Here is a 16,751-nt window from a genome sequence, read left to right on the forward strand (position 1 = left end):
CTATTTGTTTTAGGCAGTGTTTTATGTTTCAAATGTTTCTTAGGACATAAGAAATCTTATAGCCTTATCGTCATAAGCTTATAAGGTTTTATTGTTTTATTGACAAAAGAGTAAAACGATAAAACACTTGACAAGCGAGAAAATAGTACCAAAAATATTATCAAGTTCATTTCTTAACACCACATTGACTCTATATTATTGAGGAAACCGAAACCGCCACATTGACACTAAATAGCCACAACACCCGGAAGTCGAAATCCATACCATTCAGTCGATTAATAAAAGTAAAACCACTCTTGTTGGGAATTGGTAATAATTGAATCTATTAACAAACAAAGATTGGGTTTGATTCTTCATGTGCAATGTGTTCGATTTTGTGGGCCAAAATTAATTGGGGGAAATTCTACAGGTACCTCATTTTAAACTGATGATTCTTTGAATACCTCAAATCTTCAAACATTCTATAAATATTTCATTTTATTTTATTTTCAGAAAATTTTTATGATATTTAAAAAAAAAAAAAAAACTTTGAATACCAAACTTATGGTGCGCGTTTGTGGTGTGTGTAATTTTACACCGAACTTTTAGTGCGTTTATGGTTTGATGGAAGATGTGGCCAATTGACAAAAAATAAAAATAAAAATTCAATGTGCCACCCCATCCAAATAACGAATGTTCTATAACTATTAGATTCTCATCTAATAACGAATGTAAGACATTAAAACCCCCCGAATGGTCAAACATAATTAATTAAATAGCACAAATGATATATCCCACAACAACATAATTAACTCTCAAAGTGAGAGCACAAGATGAGAAAAATAAGCTTTTTTAGAAGGAAGAAAGTGAAGCCACAATAACTCCGACCACAACGGATCCCACAGAGAAGGAAACTCCGGTGGCGGCGCCGGAACGGGGAGGTCCTCCGGGAGACGGCGCCGGAGTTTGGACGGAGGCGGAAACTGCTCCGTCGGGCGAAGATGCAGAACTACCAGGAGAAACGGCAACTAAAAAACATAAAAAAAAAAAATAAAAAAAATATTAAATAAATACAAATAATTAATGAGTCATAAATTCATTTTGAACAATGGATGAGATCATGAGACCATACACAAGTCAAAGAATTAACTATACGTTTTTTATAATTTAACTAGAGGGGAAAGTGCAATTAATCTCCCATAAAGAATTATCAAAGAAAGACGTTTCAAGTTTTGGATTATATTTAAATATGAGAAAATTAAGGACTTAATAAAGATAGTCAACAGAAAAACTAAAATCCTTATATTCACTGTAAGTGAAAAAGAAAACGTTGATTGATTTTTTTATTTTAATTCGGCAAAAGGTATTTAATTCAAAGATTTACACGAAAAATATTAAAAAAAATCTAAAGAAGATCAGTCGGGCAAACCACACACACAGTTCACGCGAACGAAACCAGTGGTATGAGCCTGAGGTAACAAATTATTTATAAAATTTCCAGAGAATGATATTCATCCAATTCCAAACCAATATTCAAGAACATGCAATACAAATAAAAAAAAGGAAAAAAAAAACATTGAAATTGAGAAATGTAAATCAGAAGCTAAAGTAATTAATCTGATAAGGACAAGTACCTGGAGCACCGACCGGAGGGAGTGACACTGCAGGAAATAAAATTGAAAAGGAAAAAAAAAAAAATCATGAGTAACCACCATTAAAAATTAACAAACAAATAAATGAAAAAAATAGGAAGAAAAAAAATTTGAACTATTCAAAGAATAATTAGATATTACGCTGAAAAATACATAATCGGCATATATACTCTGCACAGTGTGAGCTCTTTGTTTTTTAGACCGAAAATACGAAGTACGAGCCAATACGCTCTAATATTTCAAAGAGAGAGAGAGAGAGAAATTGCATACACAATGTGTATCGTGTGTTGCGAATCTAACGATTCGAAACGGATTTCGTTTCCGATAATCGGTATTCCGATTCGCTCTGTTCTCTAGGTCGAAAAAACAAAAGAGAGATCGGAGAGAGAGAACTCACGGCCGCAATTGGTGACGGAGGGAGCGGAAACCTTGCAAGCGGCGGGGAGAGAAGTGGCTTTGGTGACGTTGAGAACGACGCCGAGCTGAGCGCTGTTCTTGAAGGCCTCGCACAGACACTCCGGTCCGCTCTTCAGCACCGTCTTCAGTCCGGTGCAGCAAGTCGGCTCCGGCGTCTCCGTCGTGCTGTCGTTCGACACGAACGACAGGCAGTCCACCATGTTCAATATCAGGCTCGAACAGTCCACCGCCGGCGCCGGCGCGTGGTGCCCGGCCGCCTCTCCGGTCGTCCACGATCCCGCCAGAATCGCCATCGCCACCGCCAACATCACCGCCGAACACCGCGAAACCGCCATTGATTCGAGGTCGAGATCGATAGATAGAGAGAGAAAGCGCTTACTGATCTCAGGTGAACTTCGTGCTTGACTCTCATCTTATCATCACTTCCTTCAGCTAATCCCCATGAGTATTCGTAATCTAACCAAAACGCGATAAAAATGTATCGGAATCCTCAGCACAACAAAATTTCCAAGGAAAAAAAACAGTACTGGATTATATTAATCAGAATATAGTATAACCAATGAACTCAGACTTGCATACAGAAACCAATGAACTCAGACTTGCATACAGAACAGTAAAAGAAACATCAATTCAACCAGTTGATTCAAAGATAAATAAGGTCAATCAAATACACGCCAGCTATTTACTATGATAAATTCCGTTCTTCGTTTAAAACTATACCGAAAAAAAAAAATTCATGACTAATTCAATTCCAACATTTGTAAATTACGATAATTATTTCATTGCCATAATAATGTATGGAGTTTACTACAAAAGAAAACAAAAACGAAAAAAAAAAATCTGGCTAAAATAGTTTTAAATAATTTTCAATTTTTTTTTTCATGATAGGGAGTTTAAATCTTTCAAATAATAAAAAAGTTGAATAGTAGTCATATGTGACATACGTAATTTAATATCCTTTTAAAGAAAAAACATATGTAATTTTAATATATTATACATCAACAACTATTCTTGTATAAACAAAGATATAAAAAGTTTAAAAAAGATTTACATCATATGATAAAAGGCAGCTTCTACAATACAATCTTTTATGCATTCATGTTGTACATCCTCAACGGTAGAATAGAAAATAAAGCGTCCATAAAGTATTAGTTTGTTTTATTAAATATGTATGTGTTTAGATTTAGAGGACTTTAAAGTAATTTTATAATAAAGATTTAAAATCTGGTTTAAGCCCTCACAAAACGTTTTTCCTTTTCCAGCCTAAGTTTCTTTCTTCTTCCCTATGACAACATGCAGCCATGGGGTCCCTTATTGAGGACAACTCCAAGGCATATTAGTACATACGAGCTTATATGCATTGACGATGTTTTAATTACAGGTACATATTTTTTTTTGGAAATTCAACGCCTCGTTGAGGATCTGAATTCCTAAAAAATATTTGGGGGAAGGGAACATAACTATTTCCTTGGTATTGAGGCTCTTCCTGAACATGACAAGATTCATTTGCTGCAAGGGAAATATATTTACTGATTTTCTCAAGAGGTTAAGTCTATATATATATACTGATGACAAGAACAAGGATTATTCCCATGGGAGAGACATTTCTGGGCTCTCTTAAAAGCACTCCATATATAATCACATGGAAACAAAACACGCATAGAAACAATTGCTGTTATGAAAAGTAATGTTGAAAATGATAGTGGGAACAAAGAAAATAATACGAAGAAAAAAATAACGACTTGAATAAATTATGTCCCCACATGCATGACTAAGAAAAAAAAAAAAAGCTAGTCAATATTAACACGGTTTCTTAAGCACCACTCGATTGATGTAATCCAGAATACGAGTCAAGAGTCTGATTCTGATCATACAGAAACTCTATCACTGAGAGATTTTGACGATCCTTTTATTTTGATAAAGAAGCATGGCAGAGACGTTGTTGAGCCCTGTGATAGAGAAACTGATTGATCTCCTCATCAAAGAAGCCAAGTCCCTGAAAGGAGTTCACAAGAAAGTCAAGAGCCTTCAAAAGGAGTTGGAGATCATCGAGCCTCTTCTTCACGACGCCGAAGCCAAGTCCGCCAGAGGAGAGCTCAGCGACGCAACAAAGGTGTGGGTGAGACAACTTAGAGAGGAAGCGGAGAAAATCGAAGACATCGTCGACGAATACACTTATTATGCAGAGCAGCGCCGTCAAGATCAAGGTAGTTTCTTTGGATCTCTGCGCAAGCCCGGTCGCCGCGTTAAGGCATTGAAAACGCGCCGCGACTTGGCTTCTGATATCAGAGACGTCAAAGACTCGATACTCGAGATCAAGGAGAGAGGCCTGCGATACGGGTTGAGACCCTTCGAGCAAGGCGGCTCGAGTGGCGGGACAGGAAACTCTCGAGTCGACCCACGCATTGGCTCGCTTTTCGTCGACGATGAAGAGCTTGTGGGCATTGAACCCGTGTCGAATGAGCTTGTGAGAAGTTTGTTGGAAGGTCGCCAAGAACGGACGGTGATTTCGCTCGTGGGTGAGGGCGGAATCGGCAAGACAACTCTTGCGAGGAAAGTTTACAAAGACAGTGTCCAAAAAGGAAGCTTTGACCATCACGCTTGGGTCACCGTTTCCCAATCGTACGACATCGACAAAGTTCTCAAGACACTGATGACTCGGATCTGCCCACCTGCCCGAGAAATCATCGCAGTTGAAGAAGCTTTCGCAGTCTTGAAAAGCTCTCTCCAGGCAAAGAGGTACGTGATCGTTTTTGACGATGTGTGGGAAATTGAATTTTGGAGCGTCGTAAAGCATGCTTTGCCTGATAATAGCAATGGTAGTAGAATACTTCTCACGACTCGTAAATCTAACGTCAAAGACTCTTTTAAGTCACCGTCGACTGAAATGATTGCTAGAGAGCTAAAGACTTGGTCTACCGAACAAGCATGGTTGTTGTTTTGTAAAAAGGCATTTCCAAACTCATATTGTCCACCTGAGTTGGAACAATTGGCTCACGAGATTCTACGTCGGTGCAACGGCTTGCCACTTGCTCTGGTTGCCGTGGCTGGTTTATTGTCCAAAAAAGAGAGGTGCAAAGTAGAATGGAAAAAAGTGCTTGCCGATCTCAACTACGAATTTCAAGAGAACAATGCGTTATCGAGTGTTTCAAAAGTCCTATTACTCAGTTATCATGACTTGCCTCACCATCTGAAGTTATGCTTCTTATACTTCGGAATGTTTCCAGAAGATTTTTCAGTAGATCAAAGGAGATTATGCGCATCATGGATCGCTGAAGGGTTCATTAAATTCCGAGAAAACAAGACGTCTGAACAAATCGTTGAAGAATACTTGATTGAACTCATCGATAGAAACTTGGTATCATCTGAGTTACTATGCGGATATAAAACAGAGTGCAAGGTGCACGATTTAGTACGGGAGCTGATTTTAACAAAAGCGAAGGAGTTGGGTTTTTGTAAAGTATTTAACCAAAACAAGCCAGGTTACAAAGAGAAGAGTCGCCGGTTAGCGATTCATAACACCACAGAGAACGTTGTGTTTGATTCTAAGATTCGGTCTATCGTTCTTTTCAACACCAGAGAGGTTTCAAAGCCTTTCGTAGTCGGCGTGTTTGAAAGATGTAAGCTCTTAAAGGTGGTCGACTTTGAAGCCTCTCCTCTCGATTATCTGCCAAAGGAGATAGGAAATTTGTTGCAGTTGAAATACTTGAATCTGCAAGGCACGAAAGTGAAGGCTCTCCCAACCTCTATCGGAAAGCTGCGAAATCTCCAGACTTTGGAGCTCAGCAATACCTTGGTCCAGGAGCTTCCGGCTGAGATCAATAAACTGCATAAACTACGACACATTTTCGCTTACTATTTGGATGAAGGAAGGAAATACAATGTAAAGTTAATCAGAGGGGTGAGGATTCATGAAGGGATCAAAATGTTGGAAGATTTGCAGACACTCCTTGGTGTGGAAGCACACTCCGGTAGAGTTGACATCATCAAAGAGTTACATTATCTGAGAAAATTAAAAACTCTTGGAATTTCGGAAGTCACAACAAAAATGTGTGAAGCACTTGGAGAGGCTATTGAAAAAATGAAGGACCTTGAAAAATTAGCCCTGATCTCAATCAACAAGGATGAGGTTATAGATTTGAGATGCGTTTCGTCTCCTCCCGAACTCTTGCGCTACTTCAATCTCTGTTGTCGATTGCAACACTTGCCGATTTGGGTTTCTGGGCTTCATAATTTGAAAGGACTGGAGTTACATTATTCGAGGCTAGTCGACGAGCCGCTGAAAATGCTCAAAGGCTTGCTCAATCTATCGTACCTTTGCTTGGACGAGGCGTACGATGGAGAGGAATTGCGGTTTGAGGAAGGAAGTTTTCCGAAACTCGAGCATCTTGAATTGAAGAATTTGGAAGGATTGAAGGTGGTTACGTTCGAAAGAGGAGCGTTGCCTCTTCTCGAGAAGTTTGTATTCGGACCTTCTCCCCTGATGGAGGAAATGCCTCGCGATCTTCGTCACATGACAAACCTTAAATCGCTTGTAGTTAATGATATGCCAAGGGAATTTGTGAAGGCCTTACAACCAAATGGTGGCTCAGAATTCTGCAAAATTAAGCACATATCTTCGGTTACCTTTGGCTACTCCTCAGGCAAAGGGTTGCTTCATAGTTCCTACATGCTTGGCAGCTCAGAGTTGTTGCAACATCTTGAAGCACACCAGTAATGTAAGCAATTTTATTGAATCGTTTAGCAGTTTCAAGTCTTTTTTTTTTTTTTTTTTAAGATTATATTTTAACAATTTTTTAAAAAGGCTTTCTTAGTATACAAGACATATTGGTTAACTTTTGATTGTTAATTAGGTCCGTTGGTGTCCTCATTCGCTCGTTTCTTTAGCCCGCTTAAGTCGAGGATCAAGAGGTGTAATAAGGTTGGAATCATTGTGGATGAGATTCACATGAGTTTTCTGGTTTTGATTTCTTCCTAGAACTTGTAATATAGCTTCACATAAGTTAGCATCTTTAGCTCTCCATGTTGAGTGACTCGAGTCTGATGTTATTTACGAAAATGTTTTCCCTCCTGATCTTGCAGATGTTTTTATGGTTGATAAGCCTGTTTAACGAAGTCTCATCGACATTTTTCTTAAAAAACATAAGGTACTCAAATTGTTTATCCTCGACTTTATGTATTTTATAATTAACTAGGTTGAATGTTACTTAAAAACATTGATTTGAGCAATCCGATTGTGTTTGAATTACATTAATCTATTTATTACATGACCCAAATAAAGTAGATAGTGAGTCGAAAGTCGAAACATACAAATCTCAGAGGCGGAGGCCGGTGTGGATGACGGTCATATCATTTATATGAATTGATATTCTGACTACATTTTGACTATAGAATATATTATGTAAATGTTGTGTTATTAAGATTGGAAGCAAATGACAATGTCAATATACCAATACATATCCAGCTGCATAATCGGATTAGTTTCAGACTTGCAGATTCTTTCACTTAACACTAGTTCTTTCAATCTTGGAACCTTTATCTCATTTTCATCACATTTTTTTTTCTAACAAAACAGGGCAAAAAGAACGTTGTGGCATTGCTGATTGGTGTTGTTGCTTGGGTGGATTTTGTAGAAGATCAGACTAATGCTCCAAAATACTGAAAAGGCTATTCCTTCTTTTTTTTTTTTTTTTTTTTTGTAACGTCGAAATGAACTTGTAGAAAATGCATGGAAAAAGACGACCAATCTCCATCGAAGACTTGAGAAAAGAAGAGAAGACGAGAAATTGAAATTGGAAAAATGAACTCTTCTGATTTTTCATTAACAGTCTCAGATTGTATTTAAACATTATTACATACCAAATAACTTTGGTAAGTCATCACTTATTAATCAGTGAGCTCGGTCAACAAGTCAAAGAAAATAAATAAAATTATATAAAATAAAGAAAAGCTAACAGCTACAAAACCGAGCTTTAACTAAAGCTCAAACAAAGATGACTTGAATGCTAAGTTAACTAATTTCCAACACCCCTCAAGATGGACTCTTTAACTATTTTTTAGGAACATCTTGGACTGCAACTTAAAAACTCACATTGGAAATGCTAAGCTAAAAGAGTTGCAGGTAAAGGCTTTTATTGGAATAGCTGGCTCTATTTGTTTTAGGCAGTGTTTTATGTTTCGAATGTTTCTTAGGACATAAGAAATCTTATAGCCTTATCGTCATAAGCTTATAAGGTTTTATTGTTTTATTGACAAAAGAGTAAAACAATAAAACACTTGACAAGCGAGAAAATAGTACCAAAAATATTATCAAGTTCATTTCTTAACACCACATTGACTCTATATTATTGAGGAAACCGAAACCGCCACATTGACACTAAATAGCCACGACACCCGGAAGTCGAAATCCATACCATTCAGTCGATTAATAAAAGTAAAACCACTCTTGTTGGGAATTGGTAATAATTGAATCTATTAACAAACAAAGATTGGGTTTGATTCTTCATGTGCAATGTGTTCGATTTTGTGGGCCAAAATTAATTGGGGGAAATTCTACAGGTACCTCATTTTAAACTGATGATTCTTTGAATACCTCAAATCTTCAAACATTCTATAAATATTTCATTTTATTTTATTTTCAGAAAATTTTTATGATATTTAAAATAAAAAAAATAAAAAAATCTTTGAATACCAAACTTATGGTGCGCGTTTGTGGTGTGTGTAATTTTACAACGAACTTTTAGTGCGTTTATGGTTTGATGGAAGATGTGGCCAATTGACAAAAAATAAAAATAAAAATTCAATGTGCCACCTCATCCAAATAACGAATGTTCTATAACTATTAGATTCTCATCTAATAACGAATGTAAGACATTAAAACCCCCCGAATGGTCAAACATAATTAATTAAATAGCACAAATGATATATCCCACAACAACATAATTAACTCTCAAAGTGAGAGCAGAAGATGAGAAAAATAAGCTTTTTTAGAAGGAAGAAAGTGAAGCCACAATAACTCCGACCACAACGGAGCCCACAGAGAAGGAAACTCCGGTGGCGGCGCTGGAACGGGGAGGTCCTCCGGGAGACGGCGCCGGAGTTTGGACGGAGGCGGAAACTGCTCCGTCAGGCGAAGATGCAGAACTACCAGGAGAAACGGCAACTAAAAAACATAAAAAAAAAATTATTAAATAAATACAAATAATTAATGAGTCATAAATTCATTTTGAACAATGGATGAGATCATGAGACCATACACAAGTCAAAGAATTAACTATACGTTTTTTATAATTTAACTAGAGGGGAAAGTGCAATTAATCTCCCATAAAGAATTATCAAAGAAAGATGTTTCAAGTTTTGGGATTTTATTTTTTAATATGAGAAAATTAAGGACTTAATAAAGATAGTCAACAGAAAAATTAATATCCTTATATTCACTGTAAGCGAAAAGAAAACGTTGATTGAATTTTTTATTTTAATTCGGCATAAGGTATTTAATTCAAAGATTTACACGAAAAATATAAAAAAAAATTCTCAAGATCAGTCCGGCAAACCACACACACAGTTCACGCGAACGAAACCAGTGGTATGAGGTAGCAAATTATTTATAAAATTTCCAGAGAATGATATTTTATCCAATTCCAAACCAATATTCAAGAACATGCAATACAGATAAAAAAGAAAAAAAAAACATTGAAATTGAGAAATGTAAATCAGAAGCTAAAGTAATTAATCTGATAAGGACAAGTACCTGGAGCACCGACCGGAGGGAGTGACACTGGAGGAAATAAAATTGAAAAGAAAATAAAAAAATCATGAGTAACCACCATTAAAAATTAACAAACAAATAAATGAAAAAAAATAGGAAGAAAAAAAAAATGAACTATTCAAAGAATAATTAGGGTTTTGTTTGGTAGTTAATTAGTACGCTGAAAAATACATAATCGGCATATATACTCTGCACAGTGTGAGCTCTTTGTTTTTTAGACCGAAAATACGAAGTACGAGCCAATACGCTCTAATATTTCAAAGAGAGAGAGAGAGAAATTGCATACACAATGTGTATCGTGTGTTGCGAATCTAACGATTCGAAACGGATTTCGTTTCCGATAATCGGTATTCCGATTCGCTCTGTTCTCTAGGTCGAAAAAACAAAAGAGAGATCGGAGAGAGAGAACTCACGGCCGCAATTGGTGACGGAGGGAGCGGAAACCTTGCAAGCGGCGGGGAGAGAAGTGGCTTTGGTGACGTTGAGAACGACGCCGAGCTGAGCGCTGTTCTTGAAGGCCTCGCACAGACACTCCGGTCCGCTCTTCAGCACCGTCTTCAGTCCGGTGCAGCAAGTCGGCTCCGGCGTCTCCGTCGTGCTGTCGTTCGACACGAACGACAAGCAGTCCACCATGTTCAATATCAGGCTCGAACAGTCCACCGCCGGCGCCGGCGCGTGGTGCCCGGCCGCCTCTCCGGTCGTCCACGACCCCGCCAGAATCGCCATCGCCACCGCCAACATCACCGCCGAACACCGCAATACCGCCATTGATTCAAGGTCGAGATCGATAGATAGTTAGAGAGAGAAAGCGCGTGCGTTTGAAGCGAATTTGAGTCTCTCTCTCTTTCTCTCTGTCTCGAGTTTTGTGATTTGTTTATATGGGTTTACGGGTTATTGTTGTTAAAGAAATGCTGGTTTATTCTTCTATATATATAGAGAGAAAGCGATTGGGGATATGGAAAAGCCAGATAGAGAGAAGTCTTTTCTGTGAAATTTTTTTGGTTTTTTATTTTTTAAAATTCAAAATAATGAGTTAATAAAAGCGTGTAATTGCTAATTAGTTTCAAAACTGAAATTATTTCACACTTTTTAAAGAGTAAAATCTGTTTTCATTTAGTTTTTATTCATATTTTTATTTTCAAATTGAATGGTTCAAGAGGGAAATTCGGGGATTAGCATCAACGACTATCTACTAAATATTCGTTTGCATTCAACTATTTATATATATAAATGAAATAAAAAAAAACCGTATAGAAACTGACTATGAGTCAAGACGTAAATCCCAATTTAAATATTTGAACCATTGAATTAAAACCAGCTCGAAACAAAATTAATTAGCCGTATACCAAATTCAGAATTTATTTATTAATTTTGTTTTTGCAGGATGGGGTGAAATGAGTACATTAAGTTTGGGTCAGAGATAGCCAAGTGTGAAATGAAGTCGGTGCAGTAAAGTTGTGCAAAGACACGTGTCTCATTTTGCATGCTACGGATGATTTTAGTCATTCCCTACGGCCGTAATATACGTCAACTTTTGTTCCAGATAAACAAAAAAACGTCAACTTTTTTTTTTTTCTGATGAAAAAGAAAATCTAAATATATAACCGTATTTAACTTTATTGCTTTTTTTTTTAACGGAACTTTACTTTACTTTTAGGCTTTGTTCATGTAAAAAAAAGGAAAAGATGGATGGATGAATTATCTAAAATTTAAGAGAAACGAAAAGAAAGTGATTGATTTTAATTTTTTCAAAAATTAATCGGTATAATAAAATGAAAGATTATTATCCATTTGTTTGGTAAAAAAAAAAAAAGAGAGAATGAATGATGTTTATATGTTAAATTTACTTTTGTACCTTTATATAATACCAAATAATTACCCAAAAAAATTATTTGAGCTAATACATACATACATTGTATACAATTCACCCACGTATGTATGTATATATATATATATATAGATAGATAGATATATGATATAAAACATGCAAAATAAATATATATTATCTATCAAAAACATATCAAATGCACAACAACACATGCACTTATGAAGTATCCAAACAAGAGTTATTATTTTACACATATTTACAACGGTTTTCATTCACGGTGAGAAATAAAAAAAAATAAAAAAAACTTCTTAAGGAGAGAGATAAAAGGAATTTTATAAGAAATTGCCATCAATTTATAAAGTTATTATTGTGCAGTAAATTAAAAAAAAACATCATTCTTTCCACGATCCCTCCAAATACGAGGGGATGATTTTTTTGTGGATCCCACGTATTCGAATCTCTCCTACAATTCTTTTCATCCTTTCATTTTTATCTACCAAACAAAAAAAGCTAAAAATTCATCATTCATAAATCCACCCTACCAAACAAGGCCTTAAGTTAAGATTAGTCTTTCAATATGAAAAAAAAAGTTGAATATTTTATGTCAAATTTTACTTTTATGAATTATGACACCAAATAATGACTGGATATTGAGTTTCAATTAAATCTGAATTTTTTAATTAAGTTGGATTATCATAAACCGTTACTTAAAGATGTAATTCTTAGCACATTTGAGCTACACGATCAACCCCGCGATCCCCATGACCCGTCTATCCATAAATAGAGTTTGTAACATAATAAACATAGAATCTAATCTAAAACTAATTACAAATTCTTATATTCACTTATTATGTTCGACATATAGAAAAACAAAATTGGCACCAAAATCCGAGCATTTATATACTATTCAATAAACTTTTCGATAGTTGACCTAAATATATCTAAACAATTGCACTATATTAATCACGAAAATCTAATACTCTCATAACAATTTAGTAGAATACACCACCTTTCGTTTTTAAAAAATCATAATCAAACAGCTACATAAAATACTAATAAACACAACAAGAATGAAAAAACAATAATATAATCCATTGTTGACACAAGTATGACAAAGGTTATCTAATAGTGTGAGCGACATAGACCACACAGATGATGATTCAACGACCATGCGATATTACCTATATTCTTCAACACTTGTTTTTCAAGCAAAAACCTCTATGTTACACTTTTTTCCCTCTACACACCAAACATCGCCTCAAATCTCATTCGGAGAAGGTCGCAACACGCATTCGACCCAAATCACATCCATCGACTCACCACATCGCACGACTTCTATTGTCACACACAAGCCATGCTTTTAAATGTATCCTCTCCTCCATGAGACGATCGAAGGCGAGCCATATGATGTCAATATTTTTGTTTTACTTTATACATATACATAAGAACTAAGTAAAATAAATTTTAAATAATGTCAAATGAGTAATAAGAAAATGCTTAAAATACAATAAGATTTTCAATCCAAGTTTACACTTTGGATTTCAAATTCAACGAAGCTAAAAGCATGGCAATATAAAAAAATGATGGTTTAAATTTAAATCAATAAAGTTTATAGCTAAGCAACCTTCTTCCAAAACGAGAATATAGAGTTATTGGAGGAGATTTATAGGCACTTTGAAATTCGATGCAATCTCATATGGAGTGAAGTCAAGACAGATTGAGAGAATAAGCCCCTCTCGAATGGTCAGAAGTTTCGCAACTAAAACATAGTAGATTCGAGGAAGAGATATGGAAAAAGTTGTCATGAATCACAAAAACACTCACCACCAACACATGTTTACGTTGTGTTTCACGCCACTCGAAATTGGGCTTCCATGGTTTTGACATTGGGGACCTCATCGGATAGTCATCAGATATTTGGGAAAAGCTGTTGTCCCATGGAATATAAGATAATCTTATGCGAGCACCACCATCTTATAAACAACTTGGCAATCTCGGGTTTGCGGTGTTTTATGAGTAAACTTGTTGTGGTAATTCAAAATCTCCCACAATAAGATATGAAGACAATTAACATTTCGAGCAACAGATTATACTCAAAAGCATATATAGAGAAGATCAAGCATCTCTTTGTTTTGATTTTGATTAAGCATCGCTTTATAAGGCGAGTTCCTCAAAACGTCTTATTACGCGTCACTCCAATCAAAATTAATCAAACCTCTTTACTTGTTATTATTATATTATAAAAGAATAGTATATTTTATTTTTATTGAATATATAAATGTATATGCGCCACTAAAACTCTAATAAACTATACCTATTGTACGATATAGATGATAAGTTTAGGACCCATGACACAAGACTTTCACACGCAAGGATTTGTTTTTCATGTGGTTTGGTGTCATTAATTGAAGAAACGTCAAATCCAACTAATATCTTTAGTACCAAAGTAGAAGAGAGAGCCCAACGATAACCATCTTAAACTCTCTACAGATGGATTACCTTTTTTTTTTTGTCTTCTATTCTACTCTTTTTTTTTTTTTTTTTTTTTTTTTATGTATTCTACTCAGCTATATAATGTTTATGATTACGCAAGAAATATATGGAAAAAGTATCATTTACTTATCATTGTGAATTATGTGTTTGAGTTTGACTACTACGATTATGATATCATATGTGCTTCCTTATTGCGCGCAAAACTTAGTGATAAAAATACGTATATATACACATATTCTCCTATGTGCATATATATACAAGCATATATATATATATATATATATATATATATATATATTTACCAATTTGTTATTTTTTCTACATGTACGGAAGCACACTGTTGTTACGTTGTTTTGTTGGCTCTATTTTTTAGTGCAAGTAGTATGGAAAGATGTCGGATGTTATGTTTCATCTTCTGGAGTGACATCTTTCCTCGTGTGTGCAGACAGTATTTCAGGCAAGTTTCCAGTTTCGACAGATTGCTTCGCTGGTGAATTTTTGCTGAGTTATTGCCTTGCTGCTGTCTTCATTACAAGATATCTGCCTCGCTGGAGCCTTCATTGCAAGATATTCTCCGCTGCTATCTTCATTGCTCGAATATTCTCTTTGATGGAGTCTTTACATTGAGATATTCGCTTGAGGCCGGGTAAGGAAACCCGAGATATCTTCCAGGATTGTCCAGCTGCTATAAAAGCCGTGTGCTCTCCCTTAGCAGCTTCGACACTTTTGATCAAACACTCAGAGCTCTTAGACGTGCAAGACCGGCGGACTGGGAGGCTGTGTGTTTTGGTTATAAGTGGTGTACTCTCTCAAACACTATTCTTCAGATTGAGTGTATGTGAGATTTGGGTTCTTGTGCTTTTCGTGATTGAAGGTTCACGTGCTTCTGAAGACTGAAGGTCAACCGAGCCAGGAGGTTGCTCGAAGGGTGGAATTGAGACGGAGCTCAAATTCAGGGGGAGTCCCTGTCTAGGTGATCACTGGTAGTAATAGTCTCTAGGTTTTATTGATTTGTTGATTGTAATCAGATATAACCTTGTGTGTACTATTGTCTACAAGATAGTGAAAATCCTTTCCACTGGCAGCGTGCCCCCAGACGTAGGTGTGTTTCACCGAACTGGGTAACCATATCTTGTGTACTTTATTTCTGCACCTTTGTTGTTTATCCATATCTGTGTTCAAGCAAGTTGTCGGACACATTGTCAACACATTGTGTGCGACATCTTGCCTTTGCAACTAATCAGAATTTCACACACATCATATTATTATATTATTTTAAATATATTATATTGTTGTACATGGCGAAACTGGCTATTGTGTGTGAGGAGAACATTTCAAATTTGACATCATTAGTATTGTGTGCTTAAAGGTTATATTTATAAGCCTACATATCATACAACATTTTTGCTTAGATTAACATCCCCTAAAAAACTCCTTCTCCATTTCAAATTTGAAAACATTTAATCAAGCATATATATATTTATATATTAATCACCTCAAGACGAAGGGACCACAGAAGAATTATATATTCAAAACAAACAGAAACACCTTTTTAGGCTAATTAAAATAGAAACATATCTTTTTTATTATTTATAGTTATACAAATGATTATGGTAAGTCGGTAACATGACTGGCCATGGCCAAGCCAAGCGTTTGAAAATCATGGCCAACTTTGTTCCTTTTCGTTACTCATTACTTTTTGTTTTTATTATTTTCCTTTGTTTTTTGCTCACTCATGGCTTGCATTATGATTTGGGTTCATTGAGCTTGCGCGTCCATAGAATGTGGTGGACCCAACTTTCATGTTTTGTTGAGCTTTCCCACGCTATGTTCCCATTGTTTCAATTTAAAATCTTCCTCACAACGAGCCAAATGATTCTTGGTCAATAAGTGGACGAATTAAGATCTAAATTTACGTCATTATTTACATTTTTAACTCCCCTTTGTTACTGACTTCACGAGGACCACTTACGAGGCTTTTGTCCCAAAAAAACGTACCTCCGAATATACAATAAGGAATTGAAATTAATAGTTTTACAAAAGCCAATATTTATCTAAAATAAATTAAATAATCTAAATTTAGAAAAATGTGCATGTATCAAATTTGAATAATTTTTTTTTATTATGTGATTACATTTTTTTGAAGCTAGTAAATTATTCATATACAACGCTAAGTTTTTTGAATGATAGTGTAAAAATTTAGATTTATGTCTAAAAAAATTAATAACATGTGTAAATTTTTGTTGTACACATATAACTCAGACTTGTGTCTAAAAAAATTAATAACATGTTTTTTTTCATTTTGCAGGATAGTTAAAGCACTGTTTATAATATAAAATTTAATAATTTGATGATGATGATACATATGATACAAAAACTACACAACTTATTATTATCTATGGATATATGGACAAAAACTACACAACTTATTATAACCTCCAATTTTTATTTATAGAATCAATAACTTTAGAAAATCGCATGCGAAAAAGAAAATTCGAATAGTTCTTTCATTTGTTCATTATTTCATTATCACTTTTGTGAACAATATCATGTCTGTGGAAGCATGCCAGCATTGCGGTTGTAATGATTTTACATGAGAGGGATCCAATTTGCC

The 16,751-nt window shown here is 35.4% G+C and overlaps 3 protein-coding genes across 6 annotated transcripts; 1 reads left to right on the forward strand and 2 right to left on the reverse strand.

Annotated features, from left to right (window-relative positions):
* Positions 1-660: 660 nt before the first annotated feature.
* LOC149387056 (non-specific lipid transfer protein GPI-anchored 31-like) lies at positions 661-2,383 on the reverse strand. Its single transcript, XM_089621931.1, has 3 exons — positions 2,029-2,383; positions 1,614-1,640; positions 661-1,007 (listed from the first exon to the last, which is right to left on the reverse strand). The coding sequence occupies exons 1-3, from the start codon at positions 2,381-2,383 to the stop codon at positions 832-834; spliced, it is 558 nt and encodes a 185-aa protein (XP_089478057.1). The 3' UTR covers positions 661-831.
* LOC149387057 (disease resistance protein RPM1-like) lies at positions 2,313-7,869 on the forward strand. 4 transcript variants are annotated; one of them, XM_089621928.1, is made up of 5 exons: positions 2,329-2,436; positions 3,311-3,429; positions 3,972-6,766; positions 6,902-7,195; positions 7,624-7,869. In XM_089621928.1, exon 3 carries the CDS (start codon positions 3,976-3,978, stop codon positions 6,763-6,765), a length of 2,790 nt encoding a protein of 929 aa, XP_089478054.1. In that variant the 5' UTR covers positions 2,329-2,436; positions 3,311-3,429; positions 3,972-3,975; the 3' UTR covers position 6,766; positions 6,902-7,195; positions 7,624-7,869. The 4 variants fall into 4 exon arrangements, with proteins under 4 accessions (XP_089478053.1, XP_089478054.1, XP_089478056.1 ...); XM_089621927.1 differs by lacking the exon at positions 3,311-3,429 and having other exon boundaries at positions 2,313-2,436; XM_089621930.1 differs by lacking the exons at positions 2,329-2,436; positions 3,311-3,429 and having other exon boundaries at positions 3,763-6,766; positions 6,902-6,969; positions 7,131-7,195.
* A 967-nt stretch (positions 7,870-8,836) lies between these two features.
* LOC149387058 (non-specific lipid transfer protein GPI-anchored 31-like) lies at positions 8,837-10,777 on the reverse strand. The gene is made up of 3 exons (XM_089624764.1): positions 10,230-10,777; positions 9,799-9,825; positions 8,837-9,210 (listed from the first exon to the last, which is right to left on the reverse strand). Exons 1-3 carry the CDS (start codon positions 10,582-10,584, stop codon positions 9,035-9,037), a joined length of 558 nt encoding a protein of 185 aa, XP_089480890.1. The 5' UTR covers positions 10,585-10,777; the 3' UTR covers positions 8,837-9,034.
* Between the last annotated feature and the right edge of the window lie 5,974 nt (positions 10,778-16,751).

The sequence above is a fragment of the Urtica dioica genome, chromosome 8 (genome assembly GCF_054948205.1).
Source record: "Urtica dioica subsp. dioica isolate 48M chromosome 8, U.dioica_male_clone48M_v1_H2, whole genome shotgun sequence".
Classification (NCBI taxonomy): Eukaryota; Viridiplantae; Streptophyta; class Magnoliopsida; order Rosales; family Urticaceae; genus Urtica; species Urtica dioica.

Bases quoted from the DNA above. Each gene is read 5' to 3' on its own strand.
- LOC149387056 (XM_089621931.1), bottom strand. From the start codon at position 2,383: ATGGCGGTTTCGCGGTGTTCGGCGGTGATGTTGGCGGTGGCGATGGCG. The intron at 1,641-2,028 runs GTGAGTTCTCTC...TATTTCCTGCAG, and splicing joins CTCCGTCACCAATTGCGGCC to TGTCACTCCCTCCGGTCGGT. The intron at 1,008-1,613 runs GTACTTGTCCTT...TATGTTTTTTAG, and splicing joins CCCTCCGGTCGGTGCTCCAG to TTGCCGTTTCTCCTGGTAGT.
- LOC149387057 (XM_089621927.1), top strand. From the start codon at position 3,976: ATGGCAGAGACGTTGTTGAGCCCTGTGATAGAGAAACTGATTGATCTC.
- LOC149387058 (XM_089624764.1), bottom strand. From the start codon at position 10,584: ATGGCGGTATTGCGGTGTTCGGCGGTGATGTTGGCGGTGGCGATGGCG. The intron at 9,826-10,229 runs GTGAGTTCTCTC...TATTTCCTCCAG, and splicing joins CTCCGTCACCAATTGCGGCC to TGTCACTCCCTCCGGTCGGT. The intron at 9,211-9,798 runs GTACTTGTCCTT...TATGTTTTTTAG, and splicing joins CCCTCCGGTCGGTGCTCCAG to TTGCCGTTTCTCCTGGTAGT.